The sequence below is a fragment of the Carcharodon carcharias genome, chromosome 2 (genome assembly GCF_017639515.1).
Source record: "Carcharodon carcharias isolate sCarCar2 chromosome 2, sCarCar2.pri, whole genome shotgun sequence".
Classification (NCBI taxonomy): domain Eukaryota; kingdom Metazoa; phylum Chordata; class Chondrichthyes; order Lamniformes; family Lamnidae; genus Carcharodon; species Carcharodon carcharias.
In genome coordinates this window covers 85,061,326-85,079,889 of record NC_054468.1, presented here as the reverse complement: position 1 = coordinate 85,079,889, position 18,564 = coordinate 85,061,326, and the positions used below count along the sequence as shown (strand labels likewise).

Below are 18,564 nucleotides of genomic sequence, written 5' to 3'. Positions count from 1 at the left end.
TGGAATGGATGGACATGGAGCATATGAAATTAAATGCAGAGGTGTGAGGTGATACACATTGGTAGGAAGAAACAATAGATGCTAAATGGTACAAATGCAGAAGGTGTAGGAAGAGAGACAGATGGCAGGTTTAGGTGGCAGGTTTAGTTAACAAATCAGTTAATAAAGGAAGTGGGATTCTGAGTCAGTCATTTAGCATTGAGGTGAGGAGAAATGTCTTCACCCAGTGGGTTGTGAATCTTTGGAATTGTCTAACTCAGAGGGCTGTGGACACTCCATCATTGAGTAAATTTAAGGCTCCGAAAGACAAACCTTCGAGATGGAATCTTTCCCTCGTCAGGCGGGAGCGGTGAAGAAATGATGCACCACCCGCCATTGGGCCCTGACTGCGATTTCACGCTGGCTGGCTAATTAACGGCCAGTCAGTGTGAAACGCGCACTGAGAGCCTCAGCCCTGCTGGGGTGGGGGTGGGAGGAGCGCGAGTGTTAAATTTTGCACATGTGCAGGGGTGCACTCACTGAAAGCTCCCTGAAGGCACAGAGCTGCCTCAGGGAGCTAAAGGATTTGAAAATTAAAAATAAAGATTCAAAAAATAAGTGAAACATGTTACCCCCATGTGATTCTGTCACATGAACATGTTAAAAATGAGTTTAAATTTCTTTTCCTTGGTTTTTTATTCACTGTTGCAAACCTCATCCTGCCCGTCTATGAGGTTTCGCTAAAAATCAAAGGCTGTCTGGCCTTTTCGCCCTCCTGCCAACCATAAGATTGGACGGGCAGCAAAAAATTCAACTTAATTACCAGCTTAAGGGCCTTAATAGGCCTTTTAATTTATGGCGGGCCCGCCGCAGCCTCTCATATGCGCCCGCCGACCGAGATATTGTACGCTATTTCACGCTCGGGCATGTTGGGTGTGCGCCCGCACACTGAGCTGACAACCCTGCCTTTGGTCTCTTGGGAAATCGAAAGGTTTGGGGAGCAGTTGGGAAAGTGCAGTGCAGGCAGAAGGCCAACGATGATTGTATTGTATGGCAGAGCAAGCTCAACTGGCCTGATGGCCTATTCCTGCTCTGATTTCTTACGTTTATAAATAGATTAGAGACATAGAGAACAAAAGCGAGAACTCATGCTAAACTTATTATAAAACTCTGGTTCAGCCCAGATTCTGTAATGTGTTCAGTTCTGGGCACCATGCTTTAGCTAGGACATAGAGGCTTTGGAGGGGATACAGAAGAGATTTTCACAGTGCTCGCCTCGGTACGCGGTGCTTGTTCTTGTACACGGTGCTCACTCTGTACATGGCAGTGCTCGCCCCAATACGTGGCACTAGCCCTGGTACGTGGCGCTCGCCTTGGTACGCGGCACTCACCCCAGTACACGGTGCTTGCCCCAGTACATGGCTCTTGCCCTATATGCAGAGGCGCTCGCCCGGTACGTGGAGCTTGCTCAGGTATGTGGCACTCGCCTGGGTACACTGTTTCCTTGTTACATAGTGATAGTTCAGTAGGTCCTTACACACAGCTCCTCAGTTATACCATGCTTGTCCCTTACAGAGTGTTTGTCAGCTACGTGTGCATGGTCCTTACAGGAGACACATCTGTTTCATGGTACTCAGCAGTTACACAGCATACAGCCCTTTCCCATCTCATAGCACTCCCTGTTAACAGCGTTCCTGAGTTACACAGCACTTCTCAGTTAGACACTGCTCATCAGTTACGTGGCACTCAGCTATGCAGATGAAGTGGCAGAGATAGATTATCTTTCGCAACCAATCAATCATTGGTGTGAATCTTCTCACCTCGTACCTGTCCCTGGGTGTAACACGATTCTGGGAAATGTCCCAGGGTTTGCACAGACAGACTTCCCACATTATTTGCAGCCCTGAAGTAGCACTGATGTTTATCCTAGCAATAGAGTTGCTGACAGGCTAACCCAGTCCCAATTGTAATACTCACATTCTCAGGCTGTGCACTGGTTAAGGCTCAGTGCTTGGACATCCATTGAACTCGCTGATGTTCTATCATCTCAATGATTTGACAAGCATTAAACACACCAAATAAAAGTGGCTGAATCTAGTTCAAATGAGCAGGCTCTGTCCTTCACTGGTTTGTTATTCCTGGGGTTACGGCTGCTGAGTGGATTCCCACATCTCCTATGGTTCAGAATAATCTAAATTATAAAGGCTGTAATGCTAGTTCATGGGGCTGCAATTAGCAGTCACTCAATTATTTAAGATAGTTTCAAGTGACTAATTAGGTTATCGACTGTGAGCCAGTTAGGAGCAATTTATTGAAGTTATTGTGCCAGGTTGCAGGCTCTCTGCTCTGCATCACTGCTCTCCTCTTCTCTCATGTCACTCTGAAACAATGCAAGGCATTTTAAATAAACAAGATTGTTTCCCATTTAAGTTATGGCCCTGTTAATTTGTAGATAGAGCCTGAACAGCCAGCCGAGTCCCATGTGCATGACCGAGCAACCAAAACTGTCCCTCCACAATGGATGTCCCTGCCACAGCTTCGTTCCATTATGCTGTTCAGATGAATGCCTGGCCAATCATATCATAGTATTGTCTTTTAAAATTCTCTTTTCAACGTGCCATCATGGGGCATAACAAGGTTGTTGAGTGCATGGAAAAATAGGATTTAATCTGCAAAATAGTCCTATTAATTCCCACAATCCCTTTGCCTTTCAGTCTCTGATACTTCTGTGCTTCAGGCCTCTTGTTTATCTATTCTTTAAATTCCTTCTCTAAAGGACAAAAGTGAACCAGATGGGTTTTTACAACAATTGATGACAGTTTCATGGTCACCATTACTGAGACTAGCTTTTCAATTCCAGATTTTTTTTCCCTTTCATTGAATTTAAATCCCACCAGCTGCCATGGTGAGATTTGAACCCATGTCCCGAAAGCATTAGCCTGAACCTCTGGATTACTAGTTCATTACCCCACTGTCTCCCCTCCTCTTGGGCATCCCCAAATTTAATTATTGAACTATTGGTAAACAGGCCTTCAGCTCCCTAGGTTGAAGGCTCTGGAATTCCATCCCTAAGCCTCTATAGCTCTAAGGCAAATCTTAAAACCCACTTCCTTGTTTAGTCACCTGTCCTAATATCTCCTTATATGGCTAGCTGTCAAATTCTGTCTGATAATGCACCTTGTGACATTGTATTACCTAAATGCTAGTTGTTGTTGTTCAGTCAGAAGGAGATGTTCCTTCTGTAGAAAGCTGAACACAAAATCTAGTCCACTGCAACACTGAGGGAGTGTTGCACTATTAGATGAGGTGTTAACCCAAGGATCTATGTTCTTTCTCAGGTGGACTTACAAAATCCCATGACACTATTCGCAGAAGAGTTCTCCTCCTGTCCTGATCATTGTTTATCCCCCATTCAAAACAGCACAAAATAACTCATTTAGTCAGTAACCCAGTGCTGTTTGCTGCAATGTAACTTGGTTCTCATGTTTCCTACATGACAACACTTCAAAAATATTTAACTGGATCAAAACTGGTTTGGGATATCCGGAGGTTGTGACAGGTCCTATATCAATACAAACCCTGAAGAGCTGCTCCATTCAGCCACCATTCCTGACTTTGCTGATCTACTGGCTATGCCTCAATTTTAAAATTCTGATCCCTGTTTCCAAATACTTCCATAGTCACACCCCTCCCTTTCTCAGCCTCCTCAAGGCCCACAACCCTCCAAGATATTGCACTCCCCCAATTCTTGCATAACCCAGATTTTAAGTTCTCTTCCATCAGGGTCAAGCCTTCACCTGCCCCCCAAACCAGCCTTGTCCAACACCTGGTCCATGGGCCACAGCCTGGTCACCGAAGCCTCTATATCTGGCCCACGGACTCACTGTTCAAACTACGGGTAAGTTGAATGAAAGATCTGTAAGGAGCTGCTCCTCCGCTTCTCTCCTGCATTTGCTGCTGATAGGCTCATGGGCTAGCCTATCAGTAGCAAACGTGGGAGAGAATCAGTATCTGATTGGAAGAACAGTGAATAGTGTGCCAGTGAGTGGCTTCTCCTTTGTTTTCACAGCTCTCTCTCACCATCTGCTCAGACACTGGCCCTAAAGGAGCACAGGGCCAAAATGGCAGAGTGAGTCAAGTAGGCCACAAGAAAAGCAGATTTGCAACAACAGTGGCTGCCCAGTTACCACCCTTCCACACCACCCGTCTGCAGCAGCTGGACTCTCCAACAGTGCGGAGTGAAGAAGCGCAATTTGGCACGATCACAGACATTACACTTTTGTCCAAGTGTAGTTGTTTAAGTCTGATTCATTTTAGGCAACCTATGACCAAACAGCAGCTAGTCTACAGCTTCATCTGAATATGTCCCTTTTGGCTCTGCCTCTCTCTGTTGTTTGCTTATTTAATTGATCACAGAGATATATATATGTGTATTTTAAAAAAGCAAAATAAAATATCAAAATACACAGAGAGCTGGCTGAGAACCTGGGATGAAATCATGCTACTTCCTGATCGTACTGATTGGCTGATCACTCTGCAGGCCTTCCCAAGCAAGATAAGCAAGCTAAGGCTTGAGAGAGGGATGGTGAGAAGGGTGACAAGCAGGAAGCAACAAGTGTTAGGCACGCACGCACACACGTGCATGAGCACACACAGCCTTCCTCCTCCTCCCTCCCCCCCAAAAAATCTATCCACAAAGCAGGCCGGGAGAGAAGGAAAACACCAGCTGAAAGACAACCTGCTTCCAAACCCCACTTTCATATGAATTTCACCAAGGTCAGCATGGAGTGAGTGCCACCAGAGGCAAATGCAAGGTCCGTGTAAGTTAAACACAACTCCATAGCTCAGCCCTGCAGTTCCCCACCCCTTCCCTGGTGATCAGGACTTGGGGCCTAGTCTGTCTCTCTTTAGCTCTGCTCCTTAAGCGATAGGGCAAAAAAAAGGTGAATTCTGCTGCTTGGCATTTTTAATAGGCATTTTTATTAATTAATCTTTTCTGAGATGATCAATTTATTGCTTTTGTCACAACAGGCTAATGGTGCCAATTATCTACAGGCAATTTGAACATTTGAAGGAAGACCTATACTTGTATTTCTTCTTGAAAAAAAACAAGGACACTGAGCAAAAGATAGCTAATAATGTAAAGAGACAACTTTCTGGAAAATTCCTATATACGTTATACTTGACCGATTGGTCCTGAGAGGACATGAAATGTCGCACCTGAAAGATATCATGGAACACTTCAATAGGAACACTTGAAAGGGAGATAGGAAAGATGCAAAAGACTGAACTTTATTCTCCTGATTTGCATATCTCAGCAGACATCCAAAGTCTATCAAAAAAAAAAAAAAACAAAAAAACTGCGGATGCTGGAAATCCAAAACAAAGTTCTGTCGAAGGGTCATGAGGACTCGAAACGTCAACTCTTTTCTTCTCCGCCGATGCTGCCAGACCTGCTGAGTTTTTCCAGGTAATTCTGTTTTTGTTTTATCCAAAGTCTATCACCTGTTGATTTATAGCTTGGCATGTCTAAATGGTCTGAGATGCAAAGAACATGGACTCTGGGTGGAATTCATAGTTTTTTCCTTCCAGAATACACAGGGGAAAAAACAGTTTAAAAGCTGGTGTGTCTGTGTATTACAACAAGCAGAAGAACAAGTCAGTCCACTGCCTCCCCCCATTCCCGCAGCTTACAGGCGAAGGATCTCTCTCTCTTGCTCTCTCTCTCTCTCTCTCTGTTGCTGGAGCCAAAGCTCAGCAAAAGCCCCAATCTAAAGGAAATAGCTCAGACTTTCAGCCACTTTGCAGAACCAAGTGTCTCCAAACTAACTATGAAACTGCCAAAGTCAGCTGTACCAGAATCACCCAACTTAACAACCGCAATGTACCGCCATCTACACCTTATGGACAAGCCAAAGACTGATTCATTTTTAAAAACTTTTTGGACTCTTAGCTTCTCGGGTTTTAGTAACTAATAAACTTACTCTTTCTTTGACTCAAGAAAGCCTGGTTAAATTGGCTCTTTCTAAAAAATAAATACATTTGGACTGGGAAAAGGTGTCCACAGGGGAAGGGATCCCTTTTAAGTTAACCTTGTTGAACCAACTGAGGGGCTGAATAAAGAAGGGGAGCCAGCTCATTCCTCCTCACCTGGGAGCATAACAAAATTGGGGTCCTATTCAGGAAGTTAACAAATTGGGAACCTCGCCCGGAGAGGGCGGGCACCGACGTAACCAAGGGTGCGGGTGAATGCTTTGAGAGAGTTCCCTGAAGGCAGGCAGCTGCCCCAGGGAGCTGCAGACCTTCACAGAAAAAGGACACGACAAAAATGCTGCAAAATATGTCCATGCAGCACAATCAAGCACCTGAAAGCACACCTCATAAAAAACCAGCGCCCAGATATCCCTTTTTATTTTATTTCCCCATGAGGATTTCATCCCACCCTGGATTGAGGTTTGAGCAAATATATGAATGCCGCCTGGGAGAATGGCCTGTCCGCCAACCGTAAATGTGGACGGGCCACGTAAAATCTCTGTTGATTGCACTGTTAATGGGCTTAATTGCCCGCTTAATTCAGGCTGCCCCGTGTGCCTGCTGAGCAAAATATTTCACATCCATTGAGGTCAGGCACGCGCCCGCCCACCCGCAGGACGTAAAGTCCTGGCCCAAGTGATTTGACTTATGCCCGCAGAAATTACTAATCGAGCTCTGTGCTCCTTTAATGTTCCTGCGGCTGATTTTCCCTTCTCTCAACTGTGGACTTGCACTGACCCATTCACACTCAGGGTTTATACACCTACTGAGTGAGAAGCAAGTTGATGTACGGTCAGGGAAACCAGGTCAAGGTCCCAGCGATCTGCAGTCACTGACACAATCTTTGTAGGTTTGATCAGCTTGGTGTCAGTCCAGGAAGTTTTGACAAGAAAATCTCACTAGGTTACTCACCTGTGCCTCCTGCTTAATAGTTCGAAGAGGGCATGATCCAAAGCCTGGCATTCCTCCTTCTCTCGAACAGAAAATGATGAAATGGGATAAATTTAAATAAATGGAAAACCTAATCCTTAATTCTAGTTATTTATGATGAAATAGTCCCAAAGGCCAGTGGTTTAAAGGATTGGATCCAGCGGCTGACTGTGATTGTTTGTGTGGTCACTCTGTCTGAGCACAGTAATCCTATCAGTATTCCATGTTTAATGAGGAATGTGATCTGCTTGTTACATCCTGTTTGCTTGTATAGTTATTCAGTAAATACAGAGCTTAAAAGAGCACATGGTGCATGTTTATTATGAAAACTGTGGTACCCTCAGTCATTCCTTTCAATGCACATTCTTACATTAATAACATGGCAGAAAAAACCCATTTAAGCTTATTTTATCCACAGATGCGAAAGTGCTTGTGCTATGGACTCTACCCTAACCCGATCAACCTCCTGCAAGGAACAAATCCATAAAGACAATCCACCTCTCCATCCGAATTGAAACATTAGCCTTTTCAGGTGACAGTGGTGGTCAGCAGTGGCAACTCTTGCCTCCAAGTCAAAAGGTGCTGGGTTCAACTCCCACTCCAGGACTTGAGCGCATAATCTAGGCTGACACTCCAGCACAGTACTGAGGGAATGCTGCTGCGTCGGAGGTTTCATCTTTCAGATAAGATGTTAACCCAAGGCCCCATTTGCCTTTCAGGTAGATGCAAAAGATCCACTGACACTATTTCAAAGAAAAAGGGAATTTTCCCTCATGTCCTGGCCAACATTTGATCCTCAAGCAACACTAAAAACAAATGATCTGGTCATTATCACATTGCAGTTTGTGGGATCTTGCTATGCACAATTTATCTCTTGCAGTTCCTACATTACGACAGTGACTTCACTTCATAAGTGCTTCATTGGCTGTCAAGCACTTTGGAATGTCCTGAAGTTGTGAAAGGCATTATATAAATGTAAGTCCTTTATCTCTTTACAATTTTTGCCAATACTCAGGCCCCAACATTAACGGTGGGACAGGGAGGATATAGGTGAGTGAGGGTACAGGAAACCAAGGGGAGAAAGAGAAGGATGTTCCACAGACACTGGTCCTGCCCCAGTGACACAAAATGTTTGCTGTTTTATAAGGATGCAGACAGGGGCATAGTCTAATCTGCTTTTAGTGATGTTGTTCAAAGGATAAATATTGGGCAAGACAACTGAGAGAACACTCCTGCTCTTCTTTGAATAATACCATGGGATCCTGAGATGGCAGATATTTAACATCTCAGTTGGAAGACAGCAATCTACTGAGGAGGCATTGCCTGATTCGATCATCAGTTGAAGTTTATATATGAACATATTGCAGCATAGGTCATAGTAAAGAAGCTGATTTTCCCCTCCCACTAGTCTAGGAGCACTGAGATCAATTTATATTAGAAACATTAAGTTTTCTGTGCTATAAATTTTCTATGATTCTACCAAGAATGGTCTGGGCAACATGTGGGAGCACTACACAATCAATCAAAAATACATAACAGCTAAAAGATTCAGATTCATATTCAGTCTCATCTTAAATGTACTTTTATATGTTGTTCAGTATCAGTTCCTGTGGGTGTATGGTACACACTGGGTTAAAGAAGATTCACTCTGTTTCGGGGCCATCTGGCTTCTCTCAGTGTCAGTGTATATAAAATACAGCTCTCACTCACCAGCACATCTTTGGAGTATCCCCTGGATACAACGCCCTGGAGCTCAGAAGTTGTAGACCAATGTCAATGGACTCAAGGACTCTACAAGGAAAGACCTACTCAGACAACACCTCACATGCAACCTGGCAACGCTCAACAAACAGGGATCACATAATGTCCACAATGCCTGGTCTGCCCTTAAATCTACCATAATTAGCACATGCAAGGATACTCTTGGTTGCTCCACCAAGAAACATCAAGACTGGTTTGACAAAACCGACCAGCAGATCCAGGAGCTACTAAGTCACAAGTGCAAGGCATTCCTTAAGTGGAAGAACCACCAAAATCCGAAGGAAAGAAAGTAGGTCCACAGACAAATGAAGGCTGAGGGCCAACAAAAAAACCTGTGACCTATAGAACAGGTGGAAAGAGCACAGAAATACAACAACTCCCTGACAGCCATGAACATGCATGGATTCATCAGTGCAGTCAAGACCTTTTATGGCCTAAGACACAAGACCTATCCCACTGAGGGCTAAGAATGGAGTGACGTTCATCAAGGACAGAGAGGCAGCCAGCGCTTGTTGGAAAGAGCACTTCAAGGATGTCCTCACCCAAAATCGTGAGTGCCCTCGACCACATCCCACAGCATGCTACAAACCACCACCTCAGCACAATCCCAGCCCAACATGAAGCTGGAAAGGCCATTCAACAGCTAAGAACCAACAAGGCTGCCAGCGCAGACGGAATCCCCACCAAAATAATAAAATATGGCAGAGAAGTACTCTCGGCATGAATATGTGACCTCATCTCCTTCATCTAAAAGGAGGAGAGCATGCCAGGGGATCTTCAAGACTCTGTAATTGTAACCGTCGTCAAAACAAGGAGACAAAACTGACTGCGGTAACTATAGAGGGGTATCTCTGCTGTCTACCACAGTGATGGTCATTGCAAGAGTCCTTCTCAATCACCTTCTCCCTGTGGCTCAAGAGCTCCTACCAGACTCACAATGTGGATTCCATCCATCGAGAAGCACAGAGGACAGCGAGACAAGTCCAAGAAAAATGCAGCGAGCAGCAACCCTATTAATTGCCTTCTTTGAACTCACAAAGGACTTTGACTCTATCAACTGGGAAGGACTGTGGAGCATCCTCCTCAAATTTAGCTGCCCGCAGAAATTCATCACCATCCTCCGCCTGCTGTATGATGACGCGCAAGCCATGATCCTTACCATCGGATCTGCCAGAGACCTAGTACGACTGCCATCTGGGGTCAAGCAAGGTATGTCATCGCACCAACGCTCTTTTCCGTCTTCCTCACCATACTACTCCTCCCCATCTCCCTGCCAGTGTGGAGCAACTCTGCAGGATGAGCGGGTAACTATTCAACGTACGCTGCCTCCAGTCCAAAACCAAGTTCACTCCAACCTCTGTCATCGAGCTGCAGCACACGGATGACGCTTGTGTATGTGCACACTCAGAGGCCGACATCCAAACTATCGTTGATGCATTTACGGAGGTGTTTGAAAGAAAGGGTCTTAAGATAAACATCAGGACTACAAAGGTCCCTACCGCCTGCTCCCACTGTGTGACACTGCCTCCCGACTATCAAGATCCATGGCGAACTGTTGGACAACGTTGATCATTCCTTATACCTAGGGGCCTCCTCTCAGCAAGGGCAGAAGTCGATAAAGAAACTCAACATGGCCTCCAGTGTGCCAGCTCAACCTTCAGCTGAGGAACAGAGTGCTTGCTGACAAAGACCTCAAACGCGGCAGCATGCTCACGGTCGACTGGACTGCAGTGTTACCTGCCATCCTGTAAGAGTCAGAGACGTGGACAACATTCAGCAGACACCTTAAATCCCAGTATCATCAGTGATGCCTCTGCAAAATCCTGCAAATTCAATGGCAGGATAGGGTCTCCAATATCAGTGTCCTCTCTCAGGCCAATATCCCCATTATTGAGGCACCGGCTATGGTTAATCAGCCATGTTGGGCAGGCCACATTGTCCTCAAGCCTGACACATGGCTCCCAAAACAAACTCCCTACTCCGAGCTTTGTTATGGCAAGCAGTTACTAGGAGAGCAGACGAAACATTTCATGGATGTCCTCAAAGCCTCCCTGAAAAAATGCAACATCCCCACAAATCTGTAGGAATCTCTTGCTCGAGACTACCCAAACTGGAGAAGAAAGGTCTGCGAAGGTGCCAATTTTTACAAGCCCAGCTGGGAACCAAGCACAAACAGTAGAAGGAGAGTACCAAAATCTGAGCTTCCCGCCCACCCACCCCATCAAACACTACCTGCCCCACCTGTGGCAGAGTGTGCGGATCCAGCATTGGACTTTTTAGTCATCAATCCCAGAGTGGAAGAATGTAATCCTCGGTCCCGAGGGACTGCCTAAGAAGATACATAATACATAACGGGTAAAAAGGAATGATTTACTCCATCTAGTACTGTATGGCTCCTGCATATCTTAGTGTCTGCTCGTGTACCCTTCACTCTGTGTGAACTATTATCTTTTTGCTTTGTCTCGTCACTAGGACTGTGTTACTTTAGTTCTTGTTATACAAAGACACTGAGTAAATTCCACCTAACCCTTCGTGTCAAGTGTCGTGAATATTGAACCAACTCAAACAATTTCACTCCACTGATCCCTTCCCTGACAAAAGCAATAAAGGAAAGTAAAGATATATTGAGATGAACTACCCTGAAACTGAAGTCTGGTGATCTCATATCAATTGAAAACACAGCTCACACAACATGGAATGCCTGAGGAGGTAAGTGGATAACTCACATAGCAGCACACACTTACAATAGCCAGGCGCCTTCATTCACAGCTATCAAGGGTTTGTAATCAAAACCTTTCTTCATTCCATTTTCTTGTCTCCAGTTTGCTCCGAATTAAGGCACTGATCTCGGGGCTAGGAGTTAATATCCCATCCACCTCTGCATTAACCACAGCATTGCTTCAAGAGGTATCTCAAATGCAGGCCAGTGCTTTGCACTGACTAATCATCACCTCCTGAGCCTTATGTTTAATCCCTCGAGTTATGATTTTGACCGACACCTTCCACGGTCTCATGTGCTCAGCGATTATCACAGGAATGACAGAATGACAGTCTGCACACTGTGCCTGTGTCAGTGTTAGCACTGCAGGAATTCACCAAGCCTCCTTAAACAGCACCTTCCAAACCCACGACCACTACCATCTAAAAAGACAAGGGCAGCAGGCACAGGGGAACACCACCACCTGGAAGTTCCCCTCCAAGTCACCACCATCCTGACCTGGAAATATATCGCCGTTCCTTCAGTGTCGCTGGGTCAAAATCCTGGGGCAGAATATTACACTCAGCATGCGAGCGTGCATCCAAAATACCCGAATGTAAAATGACACGTGATGATGTCGGTCATGCGTCCCGATGTCATCGCGCAGTTTCACGATATTTCAGTCGGCAGGCGCATGCCGGAGTCAGCTGCACACCCGCCGATAATTAAAAGGCCTATTAAGGCCATTAACAATCTAATTAAATTCAAAGTTACACTGCTCGTTCAACCTAACGGTTGGCAGACAGGTGAAAAGGCCAAGCGGCCTTTACATTTTTTAGTAAACCTCATCCACGTGCTTCAGGGAGATTGAATTGCTCTTTCTCGCGAATGCGCAAAGTGCATGCTAAGCCCAGCTCTCCCTCCTCCCCCGCCCGCAAAGGCAGCAATCAGCGCTGCTGCTCGTGATCCACACAGGGCAGCCCTTAATTGGCCCGTCCGCTTGAAATCCCGGTGTGAAGCCGATCATGGGCAGCAGTCGGCTTCCCGATCGCCCCCGCCCACCCACGCCAAGCACCACCACCAAGGGCAAAATCATGCCCCTGGAATCCCCTTCCTAACAGCACTGTGAGTGTGCCTACACTACATGGACTGCAGCTCACCAGCGCCTTCTCAAGGGCAAAATAGGGATGGGCAATAAATGCTGGCCCAGCCAGCGACGCCCACATCCCATGAATGAATAAAAAATAATTGGAGCTTCCTCCTCTAATACCAATTCCCTACCCTTTCCTATTTTACATCCTTCAGTTTCAAATATTTATTCAATTCCCTTTCAAATGAAGTATTTTTTTTGTCCACGACGTATTTTGATGTTGGCTTTTTTCTTTCTGGTCTGTCATATTTGGGGTTAAAAACCATGGTCACTCACAGGTGACAAACTATTTTGATCCAAATGAACCAGAATGGGCTGAGTTTGTCTCTTCCTGCCCTATGAGGGGACTCCCATCCACAACCCCAAACCTGCTGAAATGCCAGCCTAGTTTCTCAGTTCATTAAACAGTCCTGGTGGGCTTCTGACACGATTCCTCCCAGCAAGTGGGAGTCTGTCTGTTACCCAGACAGAAATTTCAGTCAGGCAACATGGGAGCCACACCGTAGAGATGGGAGAGGAGGGTGCCCCACTGTAGAGAAATGTGGAGCTCCAAAGACTTCAACTTTGGAGTTAGAAGATCAATGGTTCATGGCGGGGGCAGGTGTGAGGGTCAAAGGGCTTGAGGTCAGGGGGGAGCAAGGTGGTGACGCCTCTCCTGACCCAAACAGTGAAGGAAAATCCAGCCCATAATATCTGGCCAGTATTTCTGAGGGAGGGGCAAGAAACAGAATTTGGCTCCAGCAATCAATTTCTTCAATTAAAAACTTAACCCAGACCAAAACCCGGCTCTGGCTCGGTCACCAGGCTTATTTGGTCAATTGACGCCAATCCCAATTTAAGGAAAAGTCCAGTGAAGCCTGAACACCTTAGGATGTGTTACATTCCTTGTGTGATATTCTCAATCCATCCTTTCATTTTACTGTCCCAGCAGAGACTGTACTTCAACCTTGCGTTACACAATCCCAAATCTCAGCCCAATTTAGAAAGATAGGATCTGGAATGACGCTATTGGGTGTTTTTCACAGTTCGTAGGGTCAGTGATTAAATTCCAAAATTGATAATGTAGGTTTTTGGGACTCGGGAGAACTACAGAGCTGCGGGCAGTGGGATGAGCAGCCAGAAGGGTTGAGGAATGGAGCAGGTAAAGAGGAAACCTGTCAGAAAATGGAGGAAGACAATGTCAGCCTGAAGAAGAGGAACATAACCTTAAAATTAGATCTAAGCTGTCCAGGGGGATGTCAGGAAGCAAGTCTTCATACAAAAAGCTTTTCATGCTGCAGATCAATTGAAAATTTCGAAACAGAGATTGATAGATTTTTGTTAGATAATGGGTATTAAGGGATGTGGGTCTGGTAGATAGAGTTAAGATACAGATCACCATGGTCTAACTGAACAGCGGAACAGGCTCGAGGGGCTGAATGGTCTCATGTTCCTATGTACCCAATAACCACCTGTATTTGGTCAGACATACTTAACACACAACATCATTTGTAACAGGAAATCATAGAGGCGCTGCAGGGGGCAGGGTGCCAGGAGAACAGGTTCCCAACTTGGTTATCAACTCATCCCACTGCAGTCATGTAAGGGAGCCAGTGCTACCCCAGAGGAAAATTGGCCCCTTTTGCCCTTCCCTGAGATGAGGTAAGGCAAACATGGGACCAGTGAACAAAACTGAAGATGTTCTTCCTATTCAACAGGTCAACAAGAAATATATTTACCAAAGGAGATGTTAATAAAATATTAACAAGGAGGATATACAGATCAAATGATGGTATGAAGTGGAGAACATGAAAAATGTTGACTGAACACAACATTCTCTTCATCTATGCCTGTGAGGAGCATGAAATATAGCTGCTCTTCCGTGGCTTGTCACAGTTAGAACTCATCCACTTACTTCCATTATTAATTTATTGCTTCATGCTTCAACGGGAGCTCGAGCACCCTGCACTATGTCAGCCTACTGTACTTCTGCCATGCAAAGTTATTCAGAATCTAGACTCCTGGACCAGTCACCCTTGCTCCTACCCATACCACCACCACTCACAGATACTACTAATTTATGAAATGATATTCCATGTCTTCATCTTGATCACTGCTTGCTTTACCTCATCTTCTCTCCTCCATTTCCTCCAGCCCTATGACCCTCCAAGCACTCTGTGATCCTCCAGCCCTGGCCTCTTGTGCACCCCCTACTCCCTTCCTTGGCCAGACATTGATGGCTGGGCTTTTAGCTGACTGGACCTTAAGATGCAATATTTCCTCTGTAACCCTTGCCATCTCTCCAAATCTTTGTCCTCCTTTAAGACACTCATTAAAGCTTACCTCTTTGACCAAACATTTAGCCCTAATACCTACTTATAGAGTTATACAGCACCGGAGGTCATTCAGCCTGTGCTAGCTCTTTGAAAGAACTATCCAATTAGTCCCAACCTCTTGATCTTTGACCCAGCATTGTAAATGTTTTCACCTCAAGTATTTATCCAATTCGCTTTTGAAAGTTATTATTGAATCTGCTTCCACTGCCCTTTCAGGCAGCATATTTACAATCATAACAACTTGTTGCATGAAAACATTTCTCCTCATGTTGCCTCTAGTTGTTTCACCTATCACTTTAAATCTTTTCCTGATCCTTCTGCCAACTGGAAATTCAGTTTTTCCATATCTACTCTATTAAATGCTTCATGACCTTGAACACCACTATCCTTGTTCTAAACAGAACATTCTTGCTAAGGCTTTGACATCTATCTAAAAGCTGGCACCTAGAATTGGCCACAATGTTTGAGCTGAGGCCTAACCAGTGTTTCATAAAGGTTTAGCATAACTTCTTAGCTTTTATGCTTCTTAAACCTATATGCCTTCTTCAAAGCCTTCTCAAGTTGTCCTACCACCTTCAAGGATCTGTATATGTACATCCCCCACCCCCACTCCCAGCTCTTGTTGTTCCTGCACCACCCTTGAGAATTGTACCTTAAGGTGGATTGGTGTCAAGATTTTTCTGATACTGCTTCAGTTATGTAACTTATGTATGTACATAAGAAATAGGAGCAGAAGTAGGCCATTCAGCCCCTCAAGCCTGCTCTGCCATTCAATAAAGTCAGTTTGTGTTTCGAATTCCACATTCCCACCTATTCCCGATGATCTTTGATTCCCTTGCCTAACAAGAATCTATCTAACTCAGTCTTTAAAATATTCAGTGACCCGCCTCCACTGCCTTCTGAGGCAGAGTTCCAAAGTCACACAACCTTCTGAGAGAAAAATATTCTCCTCATCTCTGTCCTAAAATGGTGACCCCTAATTTTAAAACAGTGATTTGAAATATTTTACTACTTAAAAGATGCTATATAAATATGGGTGTTGTTGTACATTGGCGATGCTTCACTTGGGTTTTTCAAAAAAATAAAGACCAACACCGCCAGCCATCCTGATCAGTGTACTTGCTCCATCCATCCAATCCCAAGAAGCAACAGTGGCACCACAAAGCAAATTCACTCCGACACTGATTGAATGAGTAGCCATCGTAGTACATCCCGACATTCCCACTGGTCATCGACACTGTCCCCAAAGTACTCTCCACAACCAGCTGAGTCACTGGGTAATGATCAGGAACAGTATCCTGCTTGCTTTAATTCAGGGCACCAAGTCTAATGTATGAACACTTGCCCCAAGAATTGAAAGTGTGCCCTTCTGCCCTGTGTCACTGCAACATCCTTGGCAATTAGCTCCAATAGCTTCAATCCAGGAAGGACAGACACAGGTCCTCCAGTGCTGGAGGCTATTTTAAATGCAGTCTACACTTGTGCTCATTAGATCAAATATCTGGATGTTCCTTACCATTTCCTCAATATGCCTCAAGTACTTGGCACACTCCACATTTCCATTGTAGTCTGCCAGCTCTGCGGCAGTATAGCCATCGTCATCTCGAACGGTGGGGTCCACACGATTCATGACGAGGATCTGGCAACACTGAAATTCAGAAGAGTGTGATGGGGGTGGATAGAGGAAGGCCATGACACCCGATTAGCAACCAACTCTACATTATTCTTCAGTTTCCATCCTTGGCTTAACTGGTAGGCCCATTGGGCGCAAGTTTAATGTTCTCCTGACATAGCAGCCAGCTCCTCCTCAGAGTTCTCAGAACCTCCCTAGTGCTCCTGTCTCACCCTCTGCTATTACATCTGTCTCTCCCTTCACTGGTAGATCTGCATCAGCCTCCCCAATGCAGCTGTCTCTCCCTCCCCTAGTCATGAGCATTACATAACATAACAGTGAGTGGTAAGAACAGAAGAACCTGCTCTGGCATTGAATGAGCTCATTTCTGACCTTCTGCATCAACACCACTTTCCTGTCACATCCCTCAATTCCTTTAGTGCCCCGAAAGCTATTGGTCTCTGACTTGAATATATTCAATGAGAATTTCAAAAATTCACAACCACCTGAATGAAGAAATTTCTGCTCATCTCAGACCTAAATGGCTGACAGTTTACCAGATTTGAACTCTCAATCTCTAGTTGCTAGTTTAATAATTTTTGAAGTGTTTTTGTATTTATTCAACATTAAATACATTTACAACATAGTGACCATTCCTTTATACCACACAATCATATCTTAACCAGTTCCTAACTGCAGAAAGTAAAATTATAGACTTTAACTACATCATTATTATTCTGTTATAATGTACATCATTGTTATTGCATACGAACATACGAAATAGCAGCAGAAGTAGGCCATTCGGTCCCTCGAGTCTGCTCCACCATTCAATAAGATCACAGCTGATCTGTTTGTGTTTCAAGTTCCACATTCCCATCTACCCCAGGTAACCTTTGATTCCCTTCCCCAACAAGAATCTATCTACCTCTGCCTTAAAAATATTCAATGACCCTGCCTCCACCACCTTCTGAGGTAGAGAGTTCCAAAGTCGCATAACCCCGAGAGAAAAAAATTCTCCTCATCTCTGTCCTTTAAGGGCGACCCCTAATTTTAAAACAGCGGCCCCCAGATCTGGACTCACCCACAAGAAGAAACATCCTTGTCAAGTCCACCTTGTCAACACCATTCAGGATCTTATATACTTCAAGTCACCCCTCAATCTTCTAAACTCCAGTGGAAGCAAGCCCAGTCTTCATAAGACAACCCACTCATTCCGGGTATTAATCTAGTAAACCTCCCCTGAACCGCCTCCAACACATTTATATCCTTCCTTAAATAAGGAGAGCAAAACTGCACACAGGAGTCAAGATGCAGTCTCAACAATGCCATGTGTAATTGAAGCATAACATCCTTACTTCTATGTTCAACTTCTCTCATAATAAAGGCTGGCATTTGTTACAAAACTATAATTTTTTTCATAGCATTATTGTAGGCTTATGGCTGTGAGTGTAGATGGTTCTGTCTGTGTGACTGATTTAATTGAGTTAGAGCCAGATAGACTGCAAGGCTGAAATTATCAGAAGAGTTAGGTGTAAAGCAAACTTTTGAAATGGAGATAGACAAGTAAGGATGAGGATAAGGTGCGATAAATTTGCATTTTTAGATAAGTGAAGGGGTTGTTTGATTTTCAAAGGATGTTTACAACTAACAAGATAACTACGGCAAAGTTATTGGGCAGGATTTTTACCTCGTCGGGCAGGTGGGCCTGGGAGTGGCTGCGACTGGGCCCCAACCGCCATTTCACGCTGGCTGGCCAATTAACGGCTGGCCAATTAACAGCTGGCCAATTAACGGCTGGCCAAGTAACGGCTGGCCAAGTAACGGCTGGCCAAGTAACGGCTGGCCAAGTAACGGCTGGCCAAGTAACGGCTGGCCAAGTAACGGGCAGCCAGCATGAATCGTGAGCTGAAATGCTCAGTGCTGTCTGGGTGGGATGGGGGAAGGGTGAGTGCGAAGTCAGTGCATGCATGCGGGTGCACTCAGTGAAAGCTCCCTGAAGGCACAGAGCTGCTTCAGGGTGTGAAGATTTTTAAGATTTTAAAAATAAAGAATTGAAAACTAAGGAAAACATGTCCCCAGGGACATG

At 45.0% G+C, this 18,564-nt stretch overlaps 1 protein-coding gene across 1 annotated transcript in view; it reads right to left on the bottom strand.

Moving 5' to 3' along the window:
- Positions 1-18,564, bottom strand: part of LOC121287722 (espin-like protein) — a 76,912-nt gene that overhangs the window by 18,994 nt on the left and 39,354 nt on the right. Inside the window, exon 5 of the mRNA XM_041205623.1 lies at positions 16,383-16,514. Coding sequence (XP_041061557.1) covers positions 16,383-16,514 — 132 coding nt within the window. The remainder of the gene's footprint in view (positions 1-16,382; positions 16,515-18,564) is intronic.